We start from the raw sequence: 26,518 nt of genomic DNA on the forward strand, positions 1-26,518 counted from the left end.
TGTGGTCACCTCCGGGGCAGGCGGGAATCGAACTCATGCGGAAGTGGCTCTAGATTCTCAGTGCTGTGCTTTAACCCGCTGCGCCACCAGGGAGGTCCCCCCCTTTTTTTTTTCTAGATCAGTAGTTTCATATCATCATGTCCTAATGTTTTCTGCCTGTAGTTGAATTTGTATAGAAAATAAATCTTACGCCTTCTCCTTCATGTCTGGGAAATGTGAGCCATGTCACGTGACAGCTGTGGTGTTGTGAGGAAGGAAAAGACAGCTGGGTAACTACTAAGCCAAGTCCAGCACCAGGAGCCTGGGTCCCATCTTACCCACCTGGTGATCACTAACTCTCCCATTTTTCCACTTGTTCCTCCTACAAGGAGAAGTAAGCTCCCTTCAGTGACATTGTTTCCCCTGAGTTTGACAGACAGCTTATGTCTCCAACCTGGAGATAAGGAAGAAAGGAGAGAAAAATGTAGGGTTAAAGAAAACACGTAAAAGATATGACATCCTGGGCATTTTAGCACAATGAACTTTGCAGGGTTAATGCAGATCAAGGTTATTAGACATGTTAAATGGAAAAATAAAACCGTATGTAATGGGGGAAGTACATTTAAAAATACATTATAAATGTTTGCATTTCAATTTTGCAGAAATATGATAAGGAGTCTTTTCCCAGAAAATTCTTCGCTTTCCAAGCCATCTGGATGACTAAAGGGCAGTGTGTGTCTTCTTTTGTCCCCTGAACTTGCACTCTGTGGCATGTTTCCCTTGCTGTCACTAGACAAGGCATCCAGAGAAAAAACATGGAAAACCGACTGGACAAGAAGGTCTAAAATTACTCAGAAGTGATGTGCCAGGACTCTCCAGCAGGGCTGGGGCTGGGCTGGGCAGAGCTCACACCAGAACCACCATCTTGCAAAAGGTCGAGAAGCTTGAGTTTTCTCTGAATTCTGGAGTTGTGTCTTGAGCGCTCATTGGGAAGTGCTACTCTCCATGGAAGCGTTTGGAAAGCAGCTGTCAGAGGCAGGAAAACCCCCCGGGGAGGATTTTCACCCCTCATGTTATCTTTGCCACTGTTGGCCTTGACCTCAGCCTCTCCCACTGCAACCTGCCCTGAGCTCCCCTAGACCCGAAGCCTGTCGCCCCGGGATGGAATGGGACCGCACGGCTGCAGTCCCTTTGGGACTCATTTGACCTTTTGGCTTATTTGGTGTCCAAATGGCACCCTCCTTCGTCACTGTCATTCGTTTCTGACTCCTTGAACTGCCACCCCAACCAGCTTCCCTTCCCGCCTCTGTCCAGTCCTCCCTTTCGGTGGAGACTCTTCCTCTGCCCTCCCCTCCCCCTTCACGACCTTTTCTCAGGCAATCACACCCGTGCTCACGGCTTTGATCGCTGTCTAGGAGCAGGCGACGCTCAGATCTCCGTAGCTCCTCCTCATCTCCAGAGGCTGAGACCTGCTGCACAGCCCCAGCTCCTAAAGGCCTCACAACCCCAACATGCTAGAAACTGAGCTCCCAGCCCCCTCACGCAGCCTCTCCTTCTGGGTCACCACGTTCAGCAACGCACCGCAGCCAGAATCGCTGCGGCATCCTCAATCCTTTCACCATGCTGCTTCTAGCTCTCTGTCTGCTTCTACCTCTCAGCCTGGGTAACTGTGGCAATTCTCTGGCCTTCTGCTCCCCTGAGATGTCATTCACCAGCGACCTGTGTGTGCTGAAAGTGCACAGCATGGCTTGATATGGGTGCAGATGTAGGGATCACAAGAAGGGTAGTTAGTACGCCCACCGGCTCACACAGGTCCCTCTGCCTTGTTTTGTCCCCTCCAGTCCCTGCAGCAAAAGGACTGACTTTTCCTTTTAAAAAATCAGGTAATTTTATTACCCTGCAGTGGCTGTCCTGAATTCAGCTCAGAGACCAGACTCCACACGTGGTGCCACAATTTTATTACCGGAACTAATTTACCTTCACCACCTCATGCTGCTCCCCCAGGGTCTCCACACTCCAGGCTGGGGCTCTTCTCCAGCTTTACATAACAGACCTGCCCACCCGAAGACCCCATTTTCTTTCCCTCTCACTCATTGTTCAGGAGTCCATTTAGGAATCTCTTTCCCTCAGAGACTTCCCTGGCTTGGCTGTGGAAGTGTCTCCTTTGAACGTCTCCTAACAGAAAGTTTGGAACACAGGACGGAAGGCGACGTTTTGCTCTTGCTGTCTTGCCCAGGAGTCGAAGCTCACTGCATCATTTTCCACTGCAACCTCAGAGCCTGGCCCAGCGCCCAGTCATTTAGTAGATACTCAGTAAAAACTGTTCAATTTTTAAAGATAAGTACTTAAAGCATTACAATAAAACTGAGCTGCAATACTTACGGGCAAATGGGGAAAGAGTCCCTGTGTTTAAAAAATAATATGATCTATTAGGTTTCATATTTTTGAACTGAAATCTATCAGCAAAATGACCCATCGTCGGGCAACCTTCTTTGGGACAATGGAAGCAAGTTCCCTGGTGACAAAAAAATAAGAGGTAATTAGAAATGTAATTAGAAAGGTTGACCTTCAATAAACACATGCGGTATATATTATTAAACTATAAAATCTTTCAAATCTAAATAAAACGTGTGCATTTAAAAATGAGTAGGTTGACTATCAGGCCACCCCTGCTTGCTTTTGAAATAAAGGAAAGTACAATAAAAACCAGCTAGGGAAAGGAGAAATAGTCTAATAGGAAATGGGCCAATGATAAGAACAGTTGACCCACAGAAGAGGAATCACAATTAGTCAATGACTATGGGAGGACTAGACACTCATCTGATGTCTGATGAGTTGTATGTGCGTGTGTGTGTATGTGCGCGTGCGCTAAAACAACATACAAGTTCACCCTCAGATTTTTATACTTAAAATGATTAGCAATATAGGTACTGATGAAGACATGGGACCAAGGATTCTTGTTCGCTTCTGAGGAGAATGCAGATTGCATTCAGCAACTTGGTAATGTCAAATGAAGACAGAAATGCACTTATGCTTTGACAACTTCACTTCTATTATGTGCCATACAGAAAGTTCCTCGGAAATATGTAAAAGGCATGCAGTGGTGTTTATGGCAGAACTGCTTTTAATAACAAGGAGTGGAAATAACCAAAACATGCATCAGTAGAGGTGTGACGGAATCATGGTGGCTGATTCCTACAAAATAAATACAAGAGATATATTTTCATCAAAGTCGATCTTCAATTTACAAGTCAATGAAAAAAGCAAATCCAGAAAGGTACTTATAGAATGCTACAATTCTTTCCTATATATTAGATTCACTTCAAACCTTGGGGGAGGGGTGAAGGGGATAGAAGGAACTTCAATTTTATCTGCCTGCTTTAAAATCTAAAGCAAAACTAACAATATGTTAACATAAAAAGACCTGGATAGCAGTGTTCTGAGTATTTGCTTCTTTAGGTTTGACCCTTTAGATCTATAAACCATGTTCGTTTAGACTGAGATTGTAATAAAACACCCCATTTAAAGCTCCTGTTTTTAACAAGGAAAACTCGAACAATAACAATAATAACAAGGGGTCATATTTATTGAGCACTCAGCCAGCACAGGCCACTGGTCTGATTTACATGCATCTAATGCAATGGCTCTCCACAAAGTCCCTGTTATTTTGAAGCCTTTAACCTCTTACTTAACAGACGAGGAAAGTAAAGCACAGAGAAGTTAAACAAGTCACTACATTTGCAAATCTAGTCAGTGATGGTGTGAGGAGGTGGACTGAACAGACAGTGTGGCATGAAAACCCCCTTTATTTTAGTTCATATCCTTCATTTCACTTCATTTTTTGATTATTTAGTAAAAGTACAATAAAACACATCAAGGAAATTGACACAATGTTCTCTAGTCTCCACCCGTAATTAGCATCCGTGTCACAGGACCCTAAGGGTCTCCCGTCCGTCAGCTTCATCCCCGTGATCTCTGAAGGTGCCTTTCTGTGTGTTTCCACCTGCTTTCAGCACAGTTAATGCCAAGATGCCCTTAGCTGCTCATAGCACCTCTGGGGCGGGAGGAAGGAGGCGCAGAAGGTGGGGTTACAGGAAAACAACCCGTATTTGGTCCGCAGGCTCTGAGAAGGCAGTTGAGCGCCAGACCTTTGAGGAAGGACACCTGGCTCAGGGCGTCGGGACAGCCCAGGAAGCTCTGCAACGGGGCAGGGACACCCCTAGCCCCCCAGCTCCTCACCAGAAGTACTAGGACTGAGGGGAACTTCAGCTGAAATACCACCTTTTTTCCCCCTGATAAAATGGGATTAGGTTTCTAAAATATGAGAAGGAAAATCTTTCCACTTCCAACTACAAAATAGATTTTCTTTCTCCTTTCATAGTGGTAACCAAATGAAAAATACGTTCCGCTCAGATCTGGCTCTGTGTGCTTCATGACACAAGCAAAATCAGATTTGGCTTTTTGATGTGTGAGAGGCTCCTGTGAGTGGCCATATCTTCACTGTGCTTGGTATAAATAATTGAACTTCAGTAAAATAATTTGCATGTTCCAATGAAGTAGTAATATGTTTGTCTGGTTGTAGCTATTGATTGGTTCAGGCTTCTCAGAATAGCTTTGACGATGACATTTAAAATATACACACAGAAATATTTTTGCCCTGGACTTAAGGAGGATCTAATTACTGCAAAACAAATAGCCAAAACAGCAAAATTGGATATAATCTTCAAAAGAGCTGAAACAACCAGAATACAAATAGCAGGTTTTGTTATTTAAGCCCTTCAGCAACCAGCTCCTGTTTACCACTCAGTACAGAAATCTATTATTCCCCAAAATGGCAGCTGCTTTTTTTTTTTTTTTGCCACACACTCCAAGTCCTAATTTTTAGTTGGCTGATCATGCTTCAAAAATGACTTGCTAATTAAATTCCACGGCAAAGTGCTTTACTTACTGCTTTAAAAGATTCGTAGGATCTACAAGGGTAAGCAATAAAGGCATCGGGATTGAGAATGCTTTCAATATAGAATCGGTGACTTCGGGCGTGGTTGCAATCAAAGAAGGAAACCACTGCTGTGAAAACAATTTCCAATTAACTGATGGCAATGGACTGATGAATAGATAACTGATAATATAAACTAGTTCTTAGAAGTTTGAGACAGCCAGACCCATGCGTGTAGGCATGCAATTACACACTTACTCAAGTTACATGTCATTTTCTTTATACCGACGGATTCTGTGGGTGAGTCTAAAGGGACATTCGCAGAGGCCAATAGATAAATGCAGAGGTAGATGACTGTGACATTAACATCCTCAACACTTTCCAGATCTCTGACATAAGCACTTAGATCTTAAAGAATCCAACTTAATTCAGTCAGCTCTCTGTCTCCCCATTTCTGCCCAAAGGAAAAAATGCACTTCCTACTCAATCACACAACAGCATGCCAGGTAAACTAGATTCAGCTGGGCTTCAAGATGACAGGTCGCAGCATTAGAAGAAAGCTAATGACAAATCCGTTTTGTTACTGTCAGGCATACGCCTCAATGCCATCAACAGTGGGGATTATTGTACCGCAAACAAGACAGATGTAATTTTACCGTGGATGGTAGAGTTATCAAAGTGTTCTAGTTATGAGTGTTTTCTTCATATGACAACATTTTCTTGTGAGGCCTGGACTGTTGTTCCAAAGCTCAGTTGCCTTTGAGAAAGTGGATTTTGGTTTCACTGTAATGGTATCTCCTTATTCTACAATGGCGGCCTTCTGTCTCCAGTGAGTTGCTCTAGGTCCTCACCCTTTGCAATATCATGTTATTATTCCTCCCTTCAGGACATGCAGTCTATTTTTTCATCCCTGGCCACCCTGAAGCTAGTCATACGGCTTGCTTTGATCAAAAGAGCATGGAGGGATGGAGATTGTGCAATTTCCAGAGCCTTGGTGTTAGGAGATGGCCCAGCATCCTCTCCTGTGACCTTGGAAGCCAGCCACTATGTTAAGAATCCAGGGTACTAACTGGGGAGGTGGGCTCTGAAGGATAACAGACCACTCAAAGACGAGCCGGTGCCAACACCCCAGATGTAGAGGCCCATGTTGGATCTTCCCACCAGCTGAGTCCAGCCCAGCCCCCAACTGGATGCAGTCACGAGTCACCCCCATGTGGACACATGGCAAAGCAGACCTCTGAGCCTTAAGTCTCAGAACCATGGCAGAAAAATGGTCACTATGGCTTTTTTATGCCAACAGATATGCAATGAGACAGCATAATTTCAAAAATGTAATATAGTCAGCAGAGGTCAATCATGTTCATTTTTTTTTAAACAAGGACTTCTCTTATATCAGGCCTCTTAATACAGATTTCTCTGTGCAATTAATTGTGGTTTAGACATGAGGATTCATTAGAATATTGGGAACTATGATTTTTAACAGTAAATGGTTTCTTCGTAATACATAAATGCAAAATAGAATATCTTGCAGCCTTAAAGCTCGTCTAAAGACAATCTGAATGATAAATATGCTTTTAATCTAATAACGTTATAGGAAATCTAATGTCTCAAAGTGGTATATTATGATATATTTTACTTGAATTGATTCTTCACAAAAGTTCAAATGTTCTGTGTATAACACAATGCAGTTATATAAAAGAGTCTGATGGTCCATATTTTTACATCATTGTAAGGAATCTTCTTATTTAAGAAGATAAAATTCATTCTGCTTATCTGTACAAGGTGGAACTGGTTTTAATTCACAGTTTGAGTCTGTGACTTACCAGTAGATTAATCAGTATTTTTTATTAAATAGTCTTTGCAAATAGATACTTCCAAATTTACTCATTCAGAACACATGTAAAATTTTGAAATTTACCTCTAATGAAGAACAAATTTAAGCTGCCTCAATGCCATGATGTGTGTCTTTCTTCTCTAATAACCAAGTGAGAGAGCAAACACATACTCTGACAACGTAGGATCAGGGGGTGAGATATTTAGAATCATCCAGATAGCTGCCATTATGTCATTATGCTTTATTCCAAAGTATTTATAACGCATTTCATTTTTGGTATGATGACAAAATATAGAGATAGGGAGGAATGGAATTTTCAAGCAAAAATTTTTTTCTGCTTATAACTAAGAGCCTTATAGTATTACTGGAATTATAAAAGGGTAATTACTATTTATTCGCCCAGTCTTTTTGACCCAGAGTAATTCTGCTAAAAAAGTCAAACCATGTGTCTCTCCTGCTCAAACTTCCCCATGGCTTCCCTCTCAGCTGAGTAAAAGCTGAAGTCTTTTCTACTGTTCACAGGCCTTTATCTCCCCCCTTTGCCCTTTTCTAGTCTCTTGCAGGTACTCCTCCTCTCTTTCACTCACCTCAACCAAAAGACTCCTCCCTGGACTCTCACACAGGGTCCTGCCCCAGGCCCTTTGTCCTTGCTAGCCTGGCCCTTTAGCCGGGGATGCCCTTCACCCACATCCACATGGTTCACTTTTTTTGGTCACCTACTCAGTGAGGACTCCCTGGCCATCCCATCAAAAATCTCTGCTTCATTCCCAGTGTCATCAGCATATCATATTCCCATTCCATGCTTTATCTTGTCTCCTAGCACTGGTTTCTTAATTGTTTTTCTAGAAAATTAGATCAACTCCTTCAGGGAAGGATTTTTGTCTTCCTTCCAACATCTGCTGTTCCAGTCAGCATGTGCCCATAGCCAGCACTGTCTAAATTTGTTGAATGGATGAACACCTTTCCTAGTTTCTAGCAATGACTTTCCAAATATTCTGCCAGGCCCTGGAGACACAAAGGTAATTAAGAGCTAGAACCTGATCTTGCAGATCTCACAATGTGAGTGGGGCTAAAATGCCTTTTGATATTAAATCACATTATAAGCAAAAAGATGTGCCCCTGTCCCAGAAGGGAGCCCAGTGACTAGGAAACATCCCTCTTGAAGTTTTAGAAATCACTTACCTTTCTTATAAACATTGAAATCAAATTTAAATAAAGGTGTGATTAAGTCTTCACATCCTGGCATGTGCTTCCCTCCATTTGGATAAAAGTCCAGGTGTCCACAAGCATTAATAGTCCCGGCACCTGCGGTAAGTAAAAGCAGAATGAGTGCTTCTAAAATCCCCTTCTGGGAGCCAGGTAGTTTCTGTTTCTGTTGAAAACTGACCAAAGTCAAAGAGCAAGCGAACTCCATTCGTGTGGATGACATCCACAAAGCTGGCGTCCGAGGGGTCCAGCCGGACTTCGTTCGGTGTGTTGTGGAAATACGGCCCGGCCGGGTCCAGCCCTGGGAAAGAAGACGAGGTCTATTACATGTTGCGCTGTGCACAGCAGAGTGGCTTCCTTGGAAGGATGGATGGTGAAGATGAGAGGCTCCTTCCGCGTGTCTTATGTAGCACAGGTGTGTAGACAGGGTCTATAATGCAGCTTCTACGTGAATCTATGGCAATGTCAGACTCCTACACACAAGTAAGGTTGTGTCGAGGGGAAGCCAAGCGAGTCAGAATGGTCAAAGAGGCTGTTGGGGGACTGCACGTGACTCCCACATATACACTGAGGGTGGTGGATTGCAGACGGCCTCGAAAGCAACAGCTACAGGCAAACGGAAGTCAAAATGAAAGAAGGGGCCCTTCCATAGGTAAAGATAAATCCCAAAACAGGACAGTCAAAATGAGAGAATCCAGTTCTCTGCTCAGTCTCTCTTTTCTTTGGAATCAAAACCACAAGTCCAGCCACGGGAAGTGACTTGACTCGGTCCTCCTATGTCCTCAGAGCCCATGGGACCAGACCAGACTCAGCCCCTTGTCTCCGTTTGATTGTCTTGAAGACATGAAGTTCAGACACCTCAAGGACTCTAAAATGCTGTCACTGATCACACATCCACTCATTTACACAGAGACAGGGGTTATCAAGCACTCACAATGCGTGTGAACTGGCTCTGGCACTAGAGAAGGGCCAGGCCTTGTATGCAGGGGCCCTGTGTCCGGTAGAGAGGACGCCTCCCTCCAGCGTGCTCAGTGCAGAGACAGGTGGGCACAGGCACTGTGCCCACACAGGAGGATAGGTGCCCACCTTGGAAGATGGGACCCGCTAGGTAAAGGTGGGTGGGAGCATCCTCAGGGGAAAGAGAATGCACAGCGCCTCCAGGAGGGGTCCGTTAACACAATGGGGGAGCTGATGACTTCTCTGTTTCCAACTGGTTTTATCATAAAGCCAACGTCACTTTCGAGTCTCGCTTCCTGCTTCCTTTGTTATTCAAAGAACATGATTGTTCAAAAACTACTTAGAAGGAATACTGATCACAACATCCAAATGATATAAATTCTTTGGACCTTCAGAGGACCTCTAAACATTTATTGTTTTCTGTTTACTCGATAGGACAGTTCACTTGGCAGGAAAAATTGGAGTTGTGTGGTATCCGCCTTTTGAAATAAGAATCAAAATCCAGTGAATTTACCATAACCCAGTGTGGGTTTTCATTTTATGGCTGGGTTGTAGGTCCCTAGGCTGTGTAGATGACCTAAGACTCTATACACAAGCTGCGCCCAGACACATCCTTTCTCCTGGGCTTGAAAACTTAAAGGGGGATTTTTGACAACCTGTGGCACCACAATAAAAATAGTGACATCAGCGTGTTCGGTCGGGGTGAGCCGGAATCAGATGGGGACAAGAAACAGGAAACTTTCAGTGGAAAAACTTATTATATAAGGAGACTGCTGAGGCAGTGTATCTGAAACTTAACATGGAATTATTTTTTTTAATTTCAAATTTATTTATGTATTTATTTATACATTAATCGATTGATTCATTGATTGTGTGTAGAAGAAACAAGGTGTAAGCCAGATGGGTGTTAGTAGGTTGATAAGATTCATCAGAGACAGAGTGGGGAGCAGAACAGGCAGATCTACTGAAATACACTGCTGAGGGGAGCAGCAGGCAGGTCAGGAGAGGTCTGCAGCAACATGTGGGTCACCTCCCAGGCCAGGCATCAAATTCAAGCTTTTGCATTGATATTGCTGAGAGCTCTTGGCTACCAGGGATGCCCTAGATTCTCTTTATTTAATTTATTTATTTATTTTGCAAGTATCTCCTACCGAGCATCTCAGAGGGTCTTTATTTATTAACATGGAATTCTTAACATTTCTAGAAAGAAAATCTTGAATTTAAAAAAGTGCATGTGCTCATGTTCATGGAACTGGAAGTTTACTGGTTTATAAACAGAGCGTGAGCCTACTACGTGCTATGTCTGGGCCAGCAGTGGGTACTTTCTAAGTAGTTCAGAGTCAAATGGAAATAACAAGTATATAAATAGAAGACTGTGATATTTGTATCTCTCAGCTGTGATGGAGGCGAACTGCAGGGCGGCGTAGAGAACGAGCCACCTCGAGAGAAGGGGGCTGAGGGCTGGCAGCAAACATCTAGGGGGAGAGGGACCGGTCTGTGCCATCCTGTGCTCAGGAAATTGAGAGACACAAAGAAGCGAGAAATGCTAAGCAGTGAGGAAGCTCTGAAATGAGTGAAATGAGCTGGCTGGGCCTGGACTGACAGACCACCCCAGTGCTCGCGCACGGTAGGGCTGGGGGCGGCCACATCAGGCGGCAGGAGCGGCCAGCAGTGGCCAGGGCACAGAGGGCACCCAGCAGGTGCAGGAGACACAGGACAGGGCAAGGCTTACCAGTGATCCGCCCAAGGCCCGGGGTCCTTGACCCCGCTTCCCCAGCCAGGTGTGCTCCCAAGCTGTGGCCAATCAAGTGCACTTTAGAAGGGGAATATCCAAATTTTTCCTGATGGGTTTTTGAACAAGGAAAACAGAATAAGTGTTTTAAAAAGAGGTCAAATGCGTAAAATATGCTCACAATAAAAAAGTCACGGACAGGTATCTCCCTCTCTGGCCTGGTCCCGAGCCCTCCCACATCATCAGGTGGCCTGAAGAAGGCGTCCTGTTTCCGCCCTTCTCCCCATGCGAAGTGGCCTCCCGGTGACCAGCAGCAAGAGAACAGCCCAGCCTGTGCCTGGGCTTCCAGTCTCTGCCCTTCCAGCTGGCCTCCAACACAGGTGAAGGGCCCCTTACGTCCGTCCACGCTGTTGTCTGCCCCACCCTCGTTCATTTCCGCAAGTCAGCTCTACCACAGGTCTGGCCTGGCAATGGTTTTCAAAGAGGGGGTGCTAAGATATTCACAAGAGATTACTTGCCCCAAATTCGCACAACAGGCCTTCATGGGAACAAAGGAACAAGCATTTTAGTTCCATCTTCCCTTTTAGGCTCTCTTCATGATAACAGTAAAAATCAAGCAATTTCCTTCACTTGCATAAATAGGTGATTTGATCAAATGTGCCATCTTCCCAACAGTAATGACAATATTCTGTGCTGCTTTATGAAGAGTGCTTCCCCTCATTTACATGTGAATGGCTGCCTCAATGGAATGTCTGCTTCAATGGAATAGCTGCCTCCAAATGGCTCCAGGTCTGGGCCTGGGGTGCCCTTTCTCTCTGCTGCCAGCCTTTAAGTCTCTGCTCGCTCCCACCCTCCTCTCCAGGCTGGAATCTGAACTGGCCCTCACTCATTCTCCCCTCCATCCTTTCTCCTCCGCCAACACCTGCCCAGTGCCCAGGTACCTGCCTGCCCTGGGCCAGTGCTTCAGGGAAGGGGGCACAGCCCTGTGAGGAGGTGACAGGAACTGAGGTGTACAAGATGCTCACACCTGTCCCTCAGCTGCCCCTTCGGAGGGGCTGGCGTCTGGGTTACCCAAGGCTGCAGGCTGCTCACTTTTGCTTCAGTTCAGCAAACATTTCCCAGTTTCATACAGTCACGACTATTCATTTCTGTACTGGGATGAAGGCACCCAGACCTGAAGCCTCGGGGTCAACGCGAAGTTTAGGAAAGCTTCCCACACCTGCTTTTCTCTGGGGAGGACACCGATCTGCTTCCATTCTCTCGACATAAGGCCCTTCCCTAAATCCCTCCTTGGCAGAGGAGATGTGTGGGGCACAGGTGAGGGGCTCCCTGCCCCAGCCTGTGTCTAACCCTGTCCCAGGAGGGTCCACAGCGCCTCCCTGAGGCCCATCCCAGGGAGAGCGCTCCTGCCCCTCTCCCAACATTCCACCCTACCTAGAGAGCAGGCCCCGCTCACATGAACCTTACTTAGCATCTGGAAGAGCGCCAGTCCCTCCGCAGGGCAGTGGAGGTGCTGAAAGGTTGTGTGAGCCTCCTTAAAAGCTGAAGGAGTCATGAGTCTAGACTTTACTTCACTGCATTTTATGGCAGGAAATTACTTTCTATAATGGTGGTGCATTTGGAGATTTCTCAGTTTTCTCAGGATATTTTCCTTCTAAATAGCAGCATCTATTTTCTTTCAGAACACGTGTAGCTTAAGGAGTCATGCTTGGATTGGCCTAGAGGCCTAATTCACTGCCATAGGACCCTCTTTCGGGGGAAAACCACATTTCACACTCTAACTAAACAGCATTTGGAAGATGGAAACCGTTTATATTCATTAAGGACAAGTTTACAGCGTGAAGAAAACTAATAACCGAGATGGTCCAACACGCTGACCCAGGCAGTGACCTTGGGTGGAGGCCGGCCTGAAGGGATACCGCCACCTAGTGGTACCTTGTACAAACACAGGCATTTTCCAAGAACTTCCCTTTTCTGGGTATCCAAAAAATGCTTATCATTTCCATGCTCAGTGTCTGCATTAGCTATAAAAAGAACATAAAAATCATAAAAATTGCCCAACATTATTGGTGTGGTGATGAAAAACCAACTAAATGCACTTTAAAAAAAATCAACTCTCCTTACCACGAGAACATCAATAAAATAAGCCACCTCAGCACCCACAACGCGAAGATTGTTTACAGCATGGATATATTCCAAGGAACCGTTGATCCAGTTTAAATTAATGCAGTTCACATCTTCTGCCTCTAGCAACACCTGGTACAAGGATTAAGTGCAAGTAATTTTTAAAAAGAATTAAAAAAAAATCAATGACTGCACACTGGGTTCTGTCCTAACGCTTTTACATGCATTAACTCACTTCATTCTCACTTGCAAATAAGGAAACTAAAGCCCAGGTAAGTGAATGAACTTGCCCGGGATCACAGAGCTAGTAAGTAGAGCTAGGGTGTGATTCAGATGGCCTGCCTCCCCTACAGTGGATGGCCTTATAAATAATTAATTGCTTACTATGTTAGCAGCCTATTAATCTTGAGTATAAAAAAGGGACATTAATTTCATGGCATGAACATGGAAAAATTTCCCCCTTAAATTACACAAGAAATTGATTGTACCATTCAATCTTTTGTCAGATGTGAGAATTTACCAAAGAATAATTAAAATAATATGCTTCCATTATTCTGCAATTTAGAATAAGTGACAATAAATGGGAAATAGATCATTCATTTGATGACTCGGAATGAGGACAATGGGAAAAACCAGATGGATGTTTCCATGAAAGCGCATAGTACCTTGCAGCGAATGCTCACATTAAAGACAAAGCGTCACACTAGTGTAAAGGGCTTATTCACATCGTACTTTGCACATGTCACGTTGCCATTTGCCGTCTGCCTTCCACCCGGGTATGTTGATGCGGGTGATCTTGTCTGTTCCAAAGTTTGAGGCTTGGATAGTTAAATAATTAACTGCACTGAGCTCCTGTTGCAAATGAAAAGAAATTAAGGAAAAATGATAATTCAAAATGACTTAACATTTAGTGGAATTAGTTTAAATCTTCTCCAGAGCTTTCCATTAAATTTCTTTTTAACCACCTTTCATGTATTTTTAACCAAAGGGATAGCTACTGTCACATATTTAAAAAGTACTGAGAAATAGTCAGTGTTTTCTGTAATGCAACACACAGATGTAATCATGGAGAAATAAAAGTGTTTGGTCTTGGGGTGATGGTTGTAAGGCAGTATTAGACCCCTTTCAATCAGAATTTCAGTATGCTTTAGTTCTGCACACCACGTGTTACTGTAATTTAAGAGAACTGTCTTATGTGAGACGTGGAGCTTGATGCAAGGGAGAAAGAGGTTGCCCAGCCCGCTTTGTGAATGAAGAGCAGAGAGCAGAATCTCACCTCTGACATGCAGGAGCATACTAAACATAATTCCAGTCTTTAAAATTACATTAAATAAGATGACATTAAATATACTTATATATTTCTTGTATTTTCTTTTTTTTTTAAAAGATTTATTATTTTATTCATACAGAACTGGGGTACAGGCCAGAGATGCGGAGGGTGAGAGGATTCACCAGGGACAGAGTGGGGAGCAGAACAGGCAGATCGACGAAGTACACTGCTGAGGGGAGCAGCGGGCGGGTCAGGAGAGGCCTGCTGCACCATGTGGTCACCTCCGGGGCAGGCGGGGATCGAACTCATGCGGAAGTGGCTTTAGCTTCTCAGTGCAGTGCTTTAACCTGCTGCGCCACCAGGGAGCGCCTATTTTTTTTTTTTTTTTTTTTATAACAAAGCCTCAAAGACTTTAGAATACTTAAATTTAAGTGATTTTTTTTATTAAGAAAAAATCCAAAAGGCACAAGAATAAGCAATTCTATAGAGGCAAAAAATGACTTGAATAGGCAAATAGAAAGTTTGATCATAGGGGAGGCTATAGCTGGAAAATCAGCACATTTAGATACTTACAGAATTCAAATGAAGAGCTTATTAGTAAGTGCCTGAGTTTAACAGTGGCATGCAATTAATCATACAATCTGCTAGCTAGTTAAAGTACACGCAAGACTAAGAGAATGATTAGAAGAATCGTAAGTTGGTTTAAGCAGTCATTATAAGATAGCGAACGCTCATATCTATCTACGTGGCGGAGATTGTTCTCAGCGCTGTATAGAGAAGCTCGTTTAACCCTCATGACACTGAGGCAAGCAGAGATTTTAAACAACTGGAAGGAGCACGATGAGAAGTCAAATCACTTGTCCATAGTAGAGCAGTGCGAGTCCCGGGGAGCGGGCTCAAAGCCACAGGTCTTTCTCTGAGGACCACTGGTCTCCAAGTAGTGATCTGATCATAACGTTCTCTATGGGTAGGACCCAGACCTGTGTGGGATTTGCGGAGGTAGGAAATAAAGTCAGCTCTATCCAGGTCTGCTAGGAGGCATTTCTCTGCTAAATCAAGAAATCCAAGTGCAAAAACACCTGTTCCTTTGTGTATCGAAAGGAATCCAAATTCCTGCCAGCCCACCTAGAGCCTCTCAAACACCTACTCTATCCTGTTTCTATAGCACCAACACCCCCCCCCCCAAAAAAAAAAACCTTTTGGAGAGGGAACTTAGTAGGTGAGGCTGGCTTTTGGGGGGGGGGGGGTCTTTCCCTGTTGCTTTGAACAAGTAGAATCTCCAAGTGAGATTCTGCTGCAATTCGTGGGATTCAAACTCCCTCCCTGGCCACAAAAGTCACTGAGGATTTAGTAAGGTATTTTGCTCACTTCACATTCCACCTAACATCTCCCTCTCCAAGTGGCACCCTAATCTAGAAAATGGGAAACTCCCGACAGAATGGAAACATCAGAAGAAAACAACTTGGATTCTGCCAGCCCAGGCAGAAAGTTTAAAGAGTGTCAGCACAGAGCAAGTGATGGAGAGAAAGGGCAAGTTCAAGCACTTGCAAGTAGCTCGAGCCTCCTCTTTGCCCTCTGGAGCAGTGATGGAGCCTGACCCTCCCTCAGCTGCTGAGTCTTTGAAGTCTTTCCCAGGAGGCCTCATTCCCAGTGTCAACAATGGTCGCCCTGAGGCACGTTACAGCCTTAACAAAAGCTGCAGGCACAGAAGCCGCCTCAGTCCTGTGGCACAAGCATCACCCACAGGGCACATAGGCTCAGGAGTCATGCATGCCTGAGGGAAATGGGTTGATTTTACTCCTGCCAGATCTACAACTCTCAAAAGACAAACCTATTGCATCATGTTTACTCTGATAGTTCCTCCAAGAAAAGAGTATGCCAGAGTATTGCTTAGTTCTCTTCTGCTTTCTCGTAAACATGGGCCTGGAAATGATAATACAGCAGAGGGATAAAGTCTGGGATGATCCATTTTTTCAGTGTCACACCTGACTCATCCTCTAGCCTCACCACTGTTAAAAAACACCTTGACAGCAAGCCCTCAGGCTTCTGCATTGCCAAATCAGCACACATCTGCACATCCAGCTTCACACACGACTCTTTCCAAGCAGAAGGAAGTAGGCAAGTGGTGAGGACACAGTTTTTTCAAGCTCTCTTCACTAGGGAAGTATCTGGCTTCTGATGTTCTGTTAGTTAGGCAATGCAGCCTTGCCAGAAGACTGATCTTTACCTTCTGTTTTAGCACCTGTACCGCTGTCGTGCAGAAGGATAACAATAAAGATCAGGGATCTTCTAAGAACTGAGGGTCAAGACCAGGAGATACAAATGGCCCTATGTGCATAGGAAAATGTATCTGGAGCATCTAACGTAGACAGTGAAAGTGCCCCAAAATGTTTGTGTTCAACCTAGGTTCACTTTCCATTTTTTAAAATTGTGATAAAATACATATAACATAAAAATGACCATTTCAATGTATAATTCAGTTACAAGCATTGTTGTGCAGGAATTCCACCATCACCACCCTCCCTTTCCAGAATGTTCCCATTATCCCAAACTGAAATTCTGTCCCATTAAATAACAAGCCTCCATTTTCCCTGTTCCCAGCCTCTAGTAACTACTATTCAATTTTCTGGGTCTATGAATTTGACTAGTCTAAGTACTTCATACAACTAAAACCATACAGTATTTGTCTTTTTGTTTGGTTTATTTAATTGCAAATGTCTTCAAGGTTCATCCAGAGTGCAGCATCTAGTAGAATTTCATATTTTTTGTAAAACTCAGTACCTCCCCTGTCTCTTGGATAGCTGTAAAAATTAAACTTTTGAGGAATGTTTTTGGTGGGCCTTTCTGTACCCCCAAATCAGGACTTCTCCTTCCTTGTTCTAGGTAGAGGCACCATCTACAGATGCTGTATTTCAACTGGGCTTTGTGTCCACGTGTGTGTATATGTGGCGAGTGGCCAGCTACAGCTCAGACTGTGTTTGCGCAGGCCAAGGCTGTCTTGATTGGTGAGGCCAGGGCAGTTGTGACCAGCTTGACCAAAGCAAATTTCAAACACACAGCCAGACGCAGGCCAGTGCTCCTTCTCTGCCCCCTTGCCCTCCTGCAACCTCCGTCGAGGTGCCCACCTGGCTGACCAGCCTGCTTGCTTCTCTGTCCCGGGAGACCCTGCATTCTGTGGGTTTCAATGCTCACCTCCCAGTCAAAGACTTGTGAACGTCCTTTTCAGCCCGCGGGCCTGTAAGACTAACATTGCCAAGAACCTGCTCACACCTTCCTGCCTTCCCCTGGACGCTTCTTCTGCAGCCCCAATTTGTCTGGCAAGAGGACCCTTCTTCTTCCTGTCACTCATGTGTGAAATCTCAGGACAATTTATGTCTATTAAGTCTGGTTCAGTGTTACACTCAGGCTCACTCCTCTGGCTCAGGTGAGTTTCCCAGGTCTGGCCCATCTGCTGAGAGCTTTCTGTTGAACACCGTCATCTAGAACTTTCTGTGATGATGGAAGTGGCCGCATTTCACTGTCTGGCACAGAAGTCGCCAGCCATGGGTGGCTGCTGAGCACTTGAAACATGGTTGGGGGTTAAAATGACTTTTACCTGCATGTAATTTTTATGGTGTAGCCAGCTGAGGGTGGTCAGACAGCACAGGACCAAGTGGCCTCTGGGTGCCTCTGGGTCTCCCTGTTGCAGGGACTAAGGTCCAGTGCAACCAGAGCAAATGTCCCAAAGCCTCTCTGTGACCTCTCAGTGGAGCCTCGTGGCAGGATGAAGCCCAAACTCTACAGGAAGGAAACCGTTCACCTCTGCGCTACGTCTCTAGCTAAGTCCACATCTGAGCACTTCATCTCTGCCCCCAACTCCTGGCCATTGCCCAAACAAGCTCCGAGGTTCTCCCCTATGCATTGCATTGTCCTCGACACTCCCTGAGCTGTCTCTGCTTCGGAAAACCTTCCTTCCCATCCTCAGGAACACCCCCCACCCCCACATCCCCAACCAGACTTTCCTGGTTCAACTCTCAGCCTTCTCAGCCCCAAGGGAAAGGCGACCTTAGCTCACTGTGATCCCAGTCTTTTATTTCTATTTTATATCAGAGAGATCATAATTCATGCTCTAATAGAGGTATTTATTTACATGTCCTGCTTCTTATAATAAAGTGAAGGCTCTATCTTTTTTATCTAACGTAATACATAATAGGCACTGATGCTTTTCCACAGTTTACATCTGGACGTCACTACATTAAGTGCACAACAGATCAAACTTAGCTTGTAGGAAACAACACACTCAAAGCAATCTTTATATTTAAATATAAGACATATAAGATGAGAAAAACTAGCTTACCACATGAAAAAATATCTACCTTTAAAACCAATCGTTCATGCCAGAAGAAGCTACTTACTGTCTCTACTCTTCCAGATCAATAGTCACGCCCTAGTTCATTGAATAAACTTGGCACCAAATCAGCAAGTTCGCTTACCTGATAGACTGTGGGGTTCTGTCTCGTGTAGAGCAGAAATCGGGTGTTTATCTTCTCTGGAGACCAGGGTAAACCTGCAAACTGTCTTGATAGAGTCCCAGTCCATGGTAAGCCATCTCTAAAGCACCCCAACCTTTCATAACAAACTTCATTTCCTGCAGTGAGAGGACAGCAGGTGTTAGGATCTTTAGAAAAGCTGTTTCCCTCTCTGAGGTTTCGCTGCTGCCAGAGGTGGCACTATTCTTCCCTTCTGGAAGAAGGGAGAATAAATGGTGGAGAACAACACCACAGTCTACCAGGAGAGGGTATGTAGCTCTAAATTAGTATGAAAATTTTATATTTAAGCACCATCAGAATGAAAATCTTTGCTTATTTAAATCTGCATTTCTTTAATTATCTATACCCTTGAAAACCCTTTTGTGCATTTCTGGCTGTCTGTGGGTGAGACAGACATTTGTGGATGAGATCTGCATGTCTTATGCCCACTTTTCTTGTTTCTTTTCTACTTTATTTGTGAAAATTCTGACTATGAAAGCAAATATGAATATGAACTCTGAATATGAAACCCATTCAGTCAGGTATTTAGAAAAGATACTCTAAGGCATAGTTTATATTTTCATTGCATGGCTTTCACCTCGCCTTATAGAAGTTTTGCATTTTAGCCAACTAAGAGCAACTTTCCCTTTACGGCTTCAGAGTTTTGTCTGTTTGGAAATCCTCCTTACACTTAACAATTTCACTTCATTCACTTCACTCCTTTCCTATTAAATGTTCATCTATCTGGGATTCTTTCAATGCAAAGCCTAAGATTTTTCATTTAAAATTTCAGTTTTCTGAGCATGAATTCGGACAGCTGAATCATCTCTGTTTCCGCACCTGTGGATATTTTACCTTTACTTCTAGCTGTCATCACCATTTTTTTATTAAGGTATCACCAGTGATGTATTAGTTACATTACTTGCCCCTGTTTTTCTTACGAGTAGCTTCTATTTTTATTTTTATTAATCGAATTCCTTCTTCAAAATTATGTGTCCTTTTCTAGTTTCTTCAGCCCTTGAGTCATTATATTTTGATATATTCTGCAACTGAAGTGCTTTATTTCCTCTTTGACCTAAAAGTTCTCTGAAGAAGCATTTGAAATAAAGCATATTTCATGCAGTTAGTTTTAATTAGTTAAGAAATTGTATTAATTGGTGCATTAATTCATATTTTATTAATCTCCACTTTCAAAGTGAATCGTTTCTCTATCCTACCATGAACAACCTTTTCCAATGACATAGAGAAGATGGAAATAGACCCACTAATCTATCCAAGAAATATTTATCTGTGTGCCCATTTTATGCCAGATTTTGTTCTCAGCCCTGGAATTAAGCAGCAGGACAGTAACTCGAGACTCACAGAGTCTAGCAGGGGAGAAAGAGGGGCAGATAATGGATCAGAATGACATGAACTCCAGCCTGGGTCAAACAGTGGCAGGTACTGGGAGAAACATCACATGGCAGGGACAGAGATGCCCATACCTTCAGGAGAGGCGGCGGCAGGGAAGACCTCACTTAAAAGGGTAACAACTGAATGCAGAGCCTGAAGGAAGTGAGGGGCAAAGCATGTCAATATTGGGGTGTGGGGAGAAGCACTCCAGGTAGAGGGAGGACAAAGTACAAGACACTGACTGATAGGACTGAGGAGCTCTGAGGAGGCCACCTTGATCTGAGCTGAGGGAGACTCAGGTCCGTGGCTCTTATTCTGCAATTTCAAAGTCTAGAAATCTCGGGGACGAAGGGTATAGTCCATTTGTTTATTAGTTTGCAGCAAACTGATCTGGTAGCCAAAACTGACCTAAGTGTGTATATTGTCTTTATCCCACTTCAGGTGGATGTTCGTGCAAAACACACACCACAGGTGGTAAGACCTTCGGCAGAGAGGTCATTGGAGGCACTGAGGAAAGAGAGCAGGCTGGCCTGGTGTGGCTTGTGTGTGGAGACTAGGTTGAAGCAGGCCAAGAGGAGAGGCAGAGACCAGTCAGGAGGCCCCTGCTGTGACCGAGATAAGAAACAGCAGTGGGCCCTCCCTGGTGGCGCAGTGGGTTAAGGCACTGCACTAAGAAGCTGAAACCACTTCCACATGAGTTCGATTCCCGCCTGCCCGGGAGGTGACCACATGGCGCGGGCAGACCTCTCCTGACCTGCTGCGCCCCTCAGCAGTGTACTTCATCGATCTGCCTGTTCTGCTCCCCACTCTGTCTCTGGTGAAGCCTCTCACCGCCCCTGAGCCTCTGGCCTGTACCCCAGTTCTGTATGCACAAATAAATCTTTAAAAAAAAAAAAAGAAAGAAAAGAAACAGCAGTGCTTACAACCAAGGAGGTGACAGGGAGGGGGCGAGAAGCCATCGGGTTCTGGATGTTTTTGAAGGAGGAGCCCACAGAATTTGCCAACTCTTGGCAGTGAGGTGGGATGGGAAAAATGTCAAAAATGGTATCAAGGATTTTGGCCAAAGCACCAGCAAGAATGGAGTCACCACACGCTGGGATGAGGACATCTTTATGGGGAACAGATTGGGGGCTAGAGATCAAGAGCTCAGTTTTAACAGGTACATTTGATAGGAATGGATACCTAAGTGGCAATGTCACAGAGGCAGGTGGGTACATGAGTCTGGAAGTCTAGAGGCAAGTTTAGCTGAAGATAGGACTTTGGACGTCTTGCTGTTCAAAGATCTGGGTATGGGTGAGATCATCAAGGGAGTGACAGCAGGTAAAGGAAGGACTGAGTCTGGAGACTCCCCATCATTAAGACATCAGGAAGATGAGGGGGACAAGCAAAAATGATTGCCAAGAATGACCAGGGAAGTAAGAGAAAACTCAAGAGAGTGTGGCCTCCTAGAAACCAACTTAAAACCTCCTGCCAGGGAGGGATTGAGCAAGAGTACCAGACTGTGCTAATGTCACACTGGGCATAGATGGGGAACTGACCGTGGGCTGACCAACATGGCAGTGACCGTGCAATTTTAGTGGCCTCTCAGGGTTTACGCTTGATTGGAGTGAGCTCAGGACAGAAGGGAGGAGAACTAGGAAACCCTATATGGACACGTCAGTAGGAAGGAGGGGTTCTAAATGGGAGAAACAATACTTTTGTGTTGTTGGAAATGCTGTGGTAGGGAGGAGGCAAACTGGTGAAGGGGAAGAAATAGAAGGGAGGTAAGAGGTGATGGAATCTACCATATAAGAGGAAGAGGTGACTTTGGTTAGGAGCAAACAACAGCCACCTCTTGTGAAAGACAGGAGAATGCACGGACAGGTACATACAGGGAGCTGGACAGATATGCTGGGGGAGGGCTCTTCTTTTTTCTTTTTTAATGATTTATTTATTTATGAATACAAGAAGTGGGGTCCAGGCCAGAGGTGCAGGAGGTGAGAGTATTCACCAGAGACAGTGGGGAGCAGAACAGGCAGATAGACTGAAAGACACTGCTGATGGGAGCAGCAGACGAGACAGGCAAGGTCTGCCACACTATGTGGGTTGCCTCCTTGGCCGGGGATTGAACTCGTGTTGCAGTGGCTGCAGGTAGCTTCACAGTGCTGTGCTGTTGGACCACCAGGGTGGGCCCAGGAAGGGCTCTTCTATGCTTGTTTGTTTTTTTTTACTGAAGTTGGAAAGAAGTCCAGAAATCAAGACTATTGGTTGAGAGGGAGGTGTTGGAAGTTTGAGGAGAGAAGAATGCAATAGAGTTTGAGAAAATGGATGGATTATGGAAGTAGAGTATAAAGCCTGGCAGCTTTGGGGTCCACTTTACATGAGCAAGATGAATTCACAGTAGCACAGTCAGCGTGGCTTATGGTTTCTGCAGGCACATTCAGCAGCACAGGTGCAGGCATGAAGTAGGCCAAGAGCTGGATTTAACCAGGATCACTGTTAAGGTGAAACAAGAGCAGCAAAGGCCACTGTGTACATTAAGGAGTGATTATGACTGATGATGGCCTTAAAGTGGGTGAGGAAGAAACTGAGGAGACAGCTGCCAAGCAGATGCTCTTTAAAACAAGCTATGCAATTATGTGAAATTTCGATTGTGTATGTATATGTGTGTATATACATATATCTCTACATATAGGTACACACACATATATCTACACATACATATTTATATCATACCCTACACCAGTGCACAGTAGCCATATTAAAAAACTGAGTCTACATCACATTTGTATTAGTACCCATATTGCATCTATTCAATTGGTAACAGAATCCATTTGCATTCTATTTTCTGGGGCCTGACATTTTACAATTTGTGCTTGATTCTATCAACTTCCAAACAGATGTCACTCCCTATTTGAAAAGCAAATATTTCTGATGGGCTCTAGGGATGCTTTTCAGCTATGACCGAGAATCCAGAGCTCAGCACAGTGCCTGGCACATAGAAGGCACTGTATTTGTTGATTTTAAAATGGATTAGTATCCTTATTCAGAGAGGATTTTGAGGGTAGTCTGTGGCTTCAGATAGCAAAGAGGGGCCCAAACTTTGATAGGGGGAGAGAGCATCTGACAAGAGAAAGTGACTCTGAGAAAAGAGCCCAGAGAAGGCTGTTCTTTTCTTCATTCTGTTCTGGAACTCATCAGTTTAATTGCTTTCAGCATTTTTACTCAGGACTTTTCTGGGCAAGAAAATCATAGGAAACAGAGCACAGTTCCTGGCAGATACTAAAACTAGTGATAACTACATCTCTCTTTCTTTTTTTCATGCTATGTGAAATTTCAATCATGCATGTAGATGTGTGTGCATATATGTGTGAATGTGTATATCTGCACATATGTATGAATATCATACACTATATCAGTTACACACCCGGTATCAGTGGAGTGCTGGAGAGCAGAGACTAAAAAACACTAAGAGTCATTGATTCTATTTTAATTAAATCATTATCAACTAACTTGTGCTAATAGGTACAATATCAAGCTTGGGTGGTAAGAACAGTCAAAACCAGTAACTACTACATCGGAAATGTACCAGTAGGCCACAGCATAAAGAATATACATATGGAGTTCAACTGTAAGACATGTTCACAGAATATAATTCCGCCACAAAATCATGACACAAATTGAAAAAAAAAATCAATGTGGACATTCCATAAGCATTAGTCATTCATTCATTCAATGAAATGCTCACTGACGATCTACTATGAGCCAGGTATGGGAAATGAAGAGATGTATATATTTCCTCATTGACTGCCACAGACCCATCTTACAACTGAAGACATTCGCACTTCAGTGGACACATGACATGACCAAAGCCATCAGGCCTGTAAGCGGCAGAGCCGGAAGTCTAATATAAGGTCACCTGGCAGTTTTCATATTTTTGGAGACTTATGCTCTCCTGACACTCATAAGATTCATTCTGTAGTTCCAAATCGATGCATTTCCCTCCAATAATTAAATGACACACATACACAGAGCCAATATTTCCAAAATCTATGTTCATTACATTTTGGATAAGAATGTACTCATTATTTTATAAGGAACGTAATAAAATCATGAGTCTTACCTGTTGCTGTGCCAAGGAACAAGAGTGCAGTAATCCAAATTTCAAACATCTAAGTTGATTTTTAGTCACATAAAATTCTCTTGAAGATCTTTACTCATGAAGTTCCCTCACTATCAAGTAAGACAGTTTTCTTCAAAATTATGATGCTACGATTTACATCCTAGGTGCAGAAGAGCGTGAAGCTCACGCTGCTTTTAATTCCTATGTCTTCTAAAGCTTGTGCCCTCACCTGGATGCCTACCTCACATCAAGAGATGCAATTATACTGGGTGTGCCTTGGTTACGTGATCGGTAGTTAAAATGTCTGCGGTTTTGCTGTTTCATCATTAGTAATATTTTGGTTTACCACAGACTGATTCACTCTTGAAAGTTATTTTAAGGATTGGGGATGCTAGATAACATTGAGAAGGTAATGTTTTCCTGAACTTATTGGTAATTATGTTATTGTCTAGAAATACCTGGGGTTGCTCAACTGGAACATTCACATTTCCTTCTTTTAAACCCGTATTTCCCTTTTAAGACAATACTGAACTGGTCCTTGGGGTTCTTATTAAGACTGCAAGACTCCCTTTAGCAATACCATCGGGAATCTTACAGAAAATAGAGGTTTACTTCTTTTAAGCCTTAGAAGTTACAGAACACATCTCTGGACTGCAGGGATATGTAGAGAGAGACCCTTGGGGGCCAAGGGTGCTCTCGGTATTGGGACTGAGGGGTCAGGGATTAGGGCTTCAGGCTTACTCTTTACCAGAGATTACAAATAAACAGTGGGAATTTAAAACGTGGCAGGAGACAAGAAAAAAGAAGAAATACAAGTCATTCCAAGTAGTAAATTATCTGAACCAAGTAAGATCTGGTTCAGATCTGGAGGAGCCTGAGAGAGAGTGGGGAGCTTGTTTTTACCTGCTTCATGGCTGGCAGTGTGCTGCTTTGAGCTGGTCCCCTTTAAACTGGAGCCCTATGCCTCAGAGCTGAAGTCAGACACTTGCATTACCAAAAGTCAACTTTCAGTGTTTACAGGATAGCAGGATTATACACTTTGAGTATTTTCCCCCAACATATTTCTTAGCACAAACATCGATTTAGTACCAGTAGGCTTTGCTAAAAACATGTTAAGAGATTAAAAAAATGAACAGGGTTAATATGCCCCTCTTGCCTGTGTGGTTATATAAAATAGCGGTGCTGTCACCAACTATACAGCCTGCTTACTGGGGTCCAAATTCTGGCTCTGCCACTCATTAGCAATGACCTTGGGCTAATGAGCATCACTGTGCCTTTCCTCATCTGTAAAATGGGAGTAATCATAGTTCCTAACTCCCAGGGTCAGTTAAGTGACTGGATCACTTAATATACAAAGAGTACCTAGTATATAGTAGGTGTTCCTTTTATAACAGTTATTTTCGGCTGTGTCAATGGTCATAAGAGTCCATTTGTAGTTATATACAGCTTAAACAACCTGACCTTATTGTACATTGTCTTTATAAAATACATGAGTGAACACAAACTTGCCTTTCGGGCTATGACGTTAACTTAAAGTGATGAATATTTCAATCCAGATATTCTTAGTCAGTTTCTCAAATTATAAACATGCACAGAAGCAGGCTGGAAGTATTTCTTGGTTTTTACTTTTTTTGCTTCTCATCAACATAGCATTAAAAATTCAAAGTATCTTTAAGGCATTCAGCCTTTTCACACAAACATTATTACATTATGCAAGAAGTGGACAAAGGGGAGATTATGGACAACGGTAGTCCAGGTGTTGGGTCCTTTATTTGGTGGAAGTATTTCCTGCAACTCATAGCAGCCAGTCCACACTGGCATACAGCTGTGCCATGGTCAGAGATGCTTGCACACTGAACACCCAGTAGCAACACCGTGGAAGAGACACCCTGGAAACTTCACCCAACACCTGGTCTTTTTCTCCAAGTGCAATTTCAAAGAATCAGCACCTCCAGCCCACATACAGGGGCAGCCTAAGTAATGCCATCATCAGTAGCTCTTCTCAAAAGACCAGATCATCTGCCTGTATTCCCCGGGACAAGCACAATGCCTGGAACTTTATGAGATGCTACTAAATAGTTTTTAATTGAAGAAAAAAAGGACAAAAGTCTACAATAACTATAGCCATGTTTAAAAACCACGTTCTTCCTTGTTTTTCCAGCACCTTACAATGACTGCTCTAGCATTGAGCATGTGATAGAACTGTTAAGCGTTGATCCACTAGTCTTCTCTAGACTGAACTGTTCTGGAGCAACGACTAGTTTTGTTCATCAGTTGTGCCCCCAGAATCTAGCAACAGATCTGTCAGAACAGACATATGTTCAATATTTTCTGAAAGAAAAAATATAGCATTAGACTTCATTGATCTCATATCACTCAAAGAACTTCTTACTCTAGAGAGCTTATCATTCTGAGAATTGAAGACTCATTATGTTTTAACAATGATACTTAATGAGGGCTAGATATTGGTGAATTCAT

At 43.7% G+C, this 26,518-nt stretch overlaps 1 protein-coding gene across 1 annotated transcript in view; it reads right to left on the reverse strand.

Annotated features, from left to right (window-relative positions):
- PNLIPRP3 (pancreatic lipase-related protein 3) overlaps window positions 1-24,089 on the reverse strand; it is a 27,602-nt gene extending 3,513 nt beyond the window's left edge. Inside the window, exons 1-10 of the mRNA XM_004680411.2 lie at window positions 24,041-24,089; window positions 18,511-18,665; window positions 13,501-13,620; window positions 12,769-12,900; window positions 10,645-10,753; window positions 8,137-8,256; window positions 7,932-8,054; window positions 4,928-5,046; window positions 2,362-2,494; window positions 322-433 (exon numbers count right to left, since the gene is read on the reverse strand). Of these exons, the coding sequence (XP_004680468.1) occupies window positions 322-433; window positions 2,362-2,494; window positions 4,928-5,046; window positions 7,932-8,054; window positions 8,137-8,256; window positions 10,645-10,753; window positions 12,769-12,900; window positions 13,501-13,620; window positions 18,511-18,665; window positions 24,041-24,089 (1,172 nt within the window). The remainder of the gene's footprint in view (window positions 1-321; window positions 434-2,361; window positions 2,495-4,927; window positions 5,047-7,931; window positions 8,055-8,136; window positions 8,257-10,644; window positions 10,754-12,768; window positions 12,901-13,500; window positions 13,621-18,510; window positions 18,666-24,040) is intronic.
- Between the last annotated feature and the right edge of the window lie 2,429 nt (window positions 24,090-26,518).

Source organism: Condylura cristata, unplaced genomic scaffold (assembly GCF_000260355.1).
Source record: "Condylura cristata isolate star-nosed mole 26May11 unplaced genomic scaffold, ConCri1.0 scaffold00011, whole genome shotgun sequence".
Lineage (NCBI taxonomy): Eukaryota > Metazoa > Chordata > Mammalia > Eulipotyphla > Talpidae > Condylura > Condylura cristata.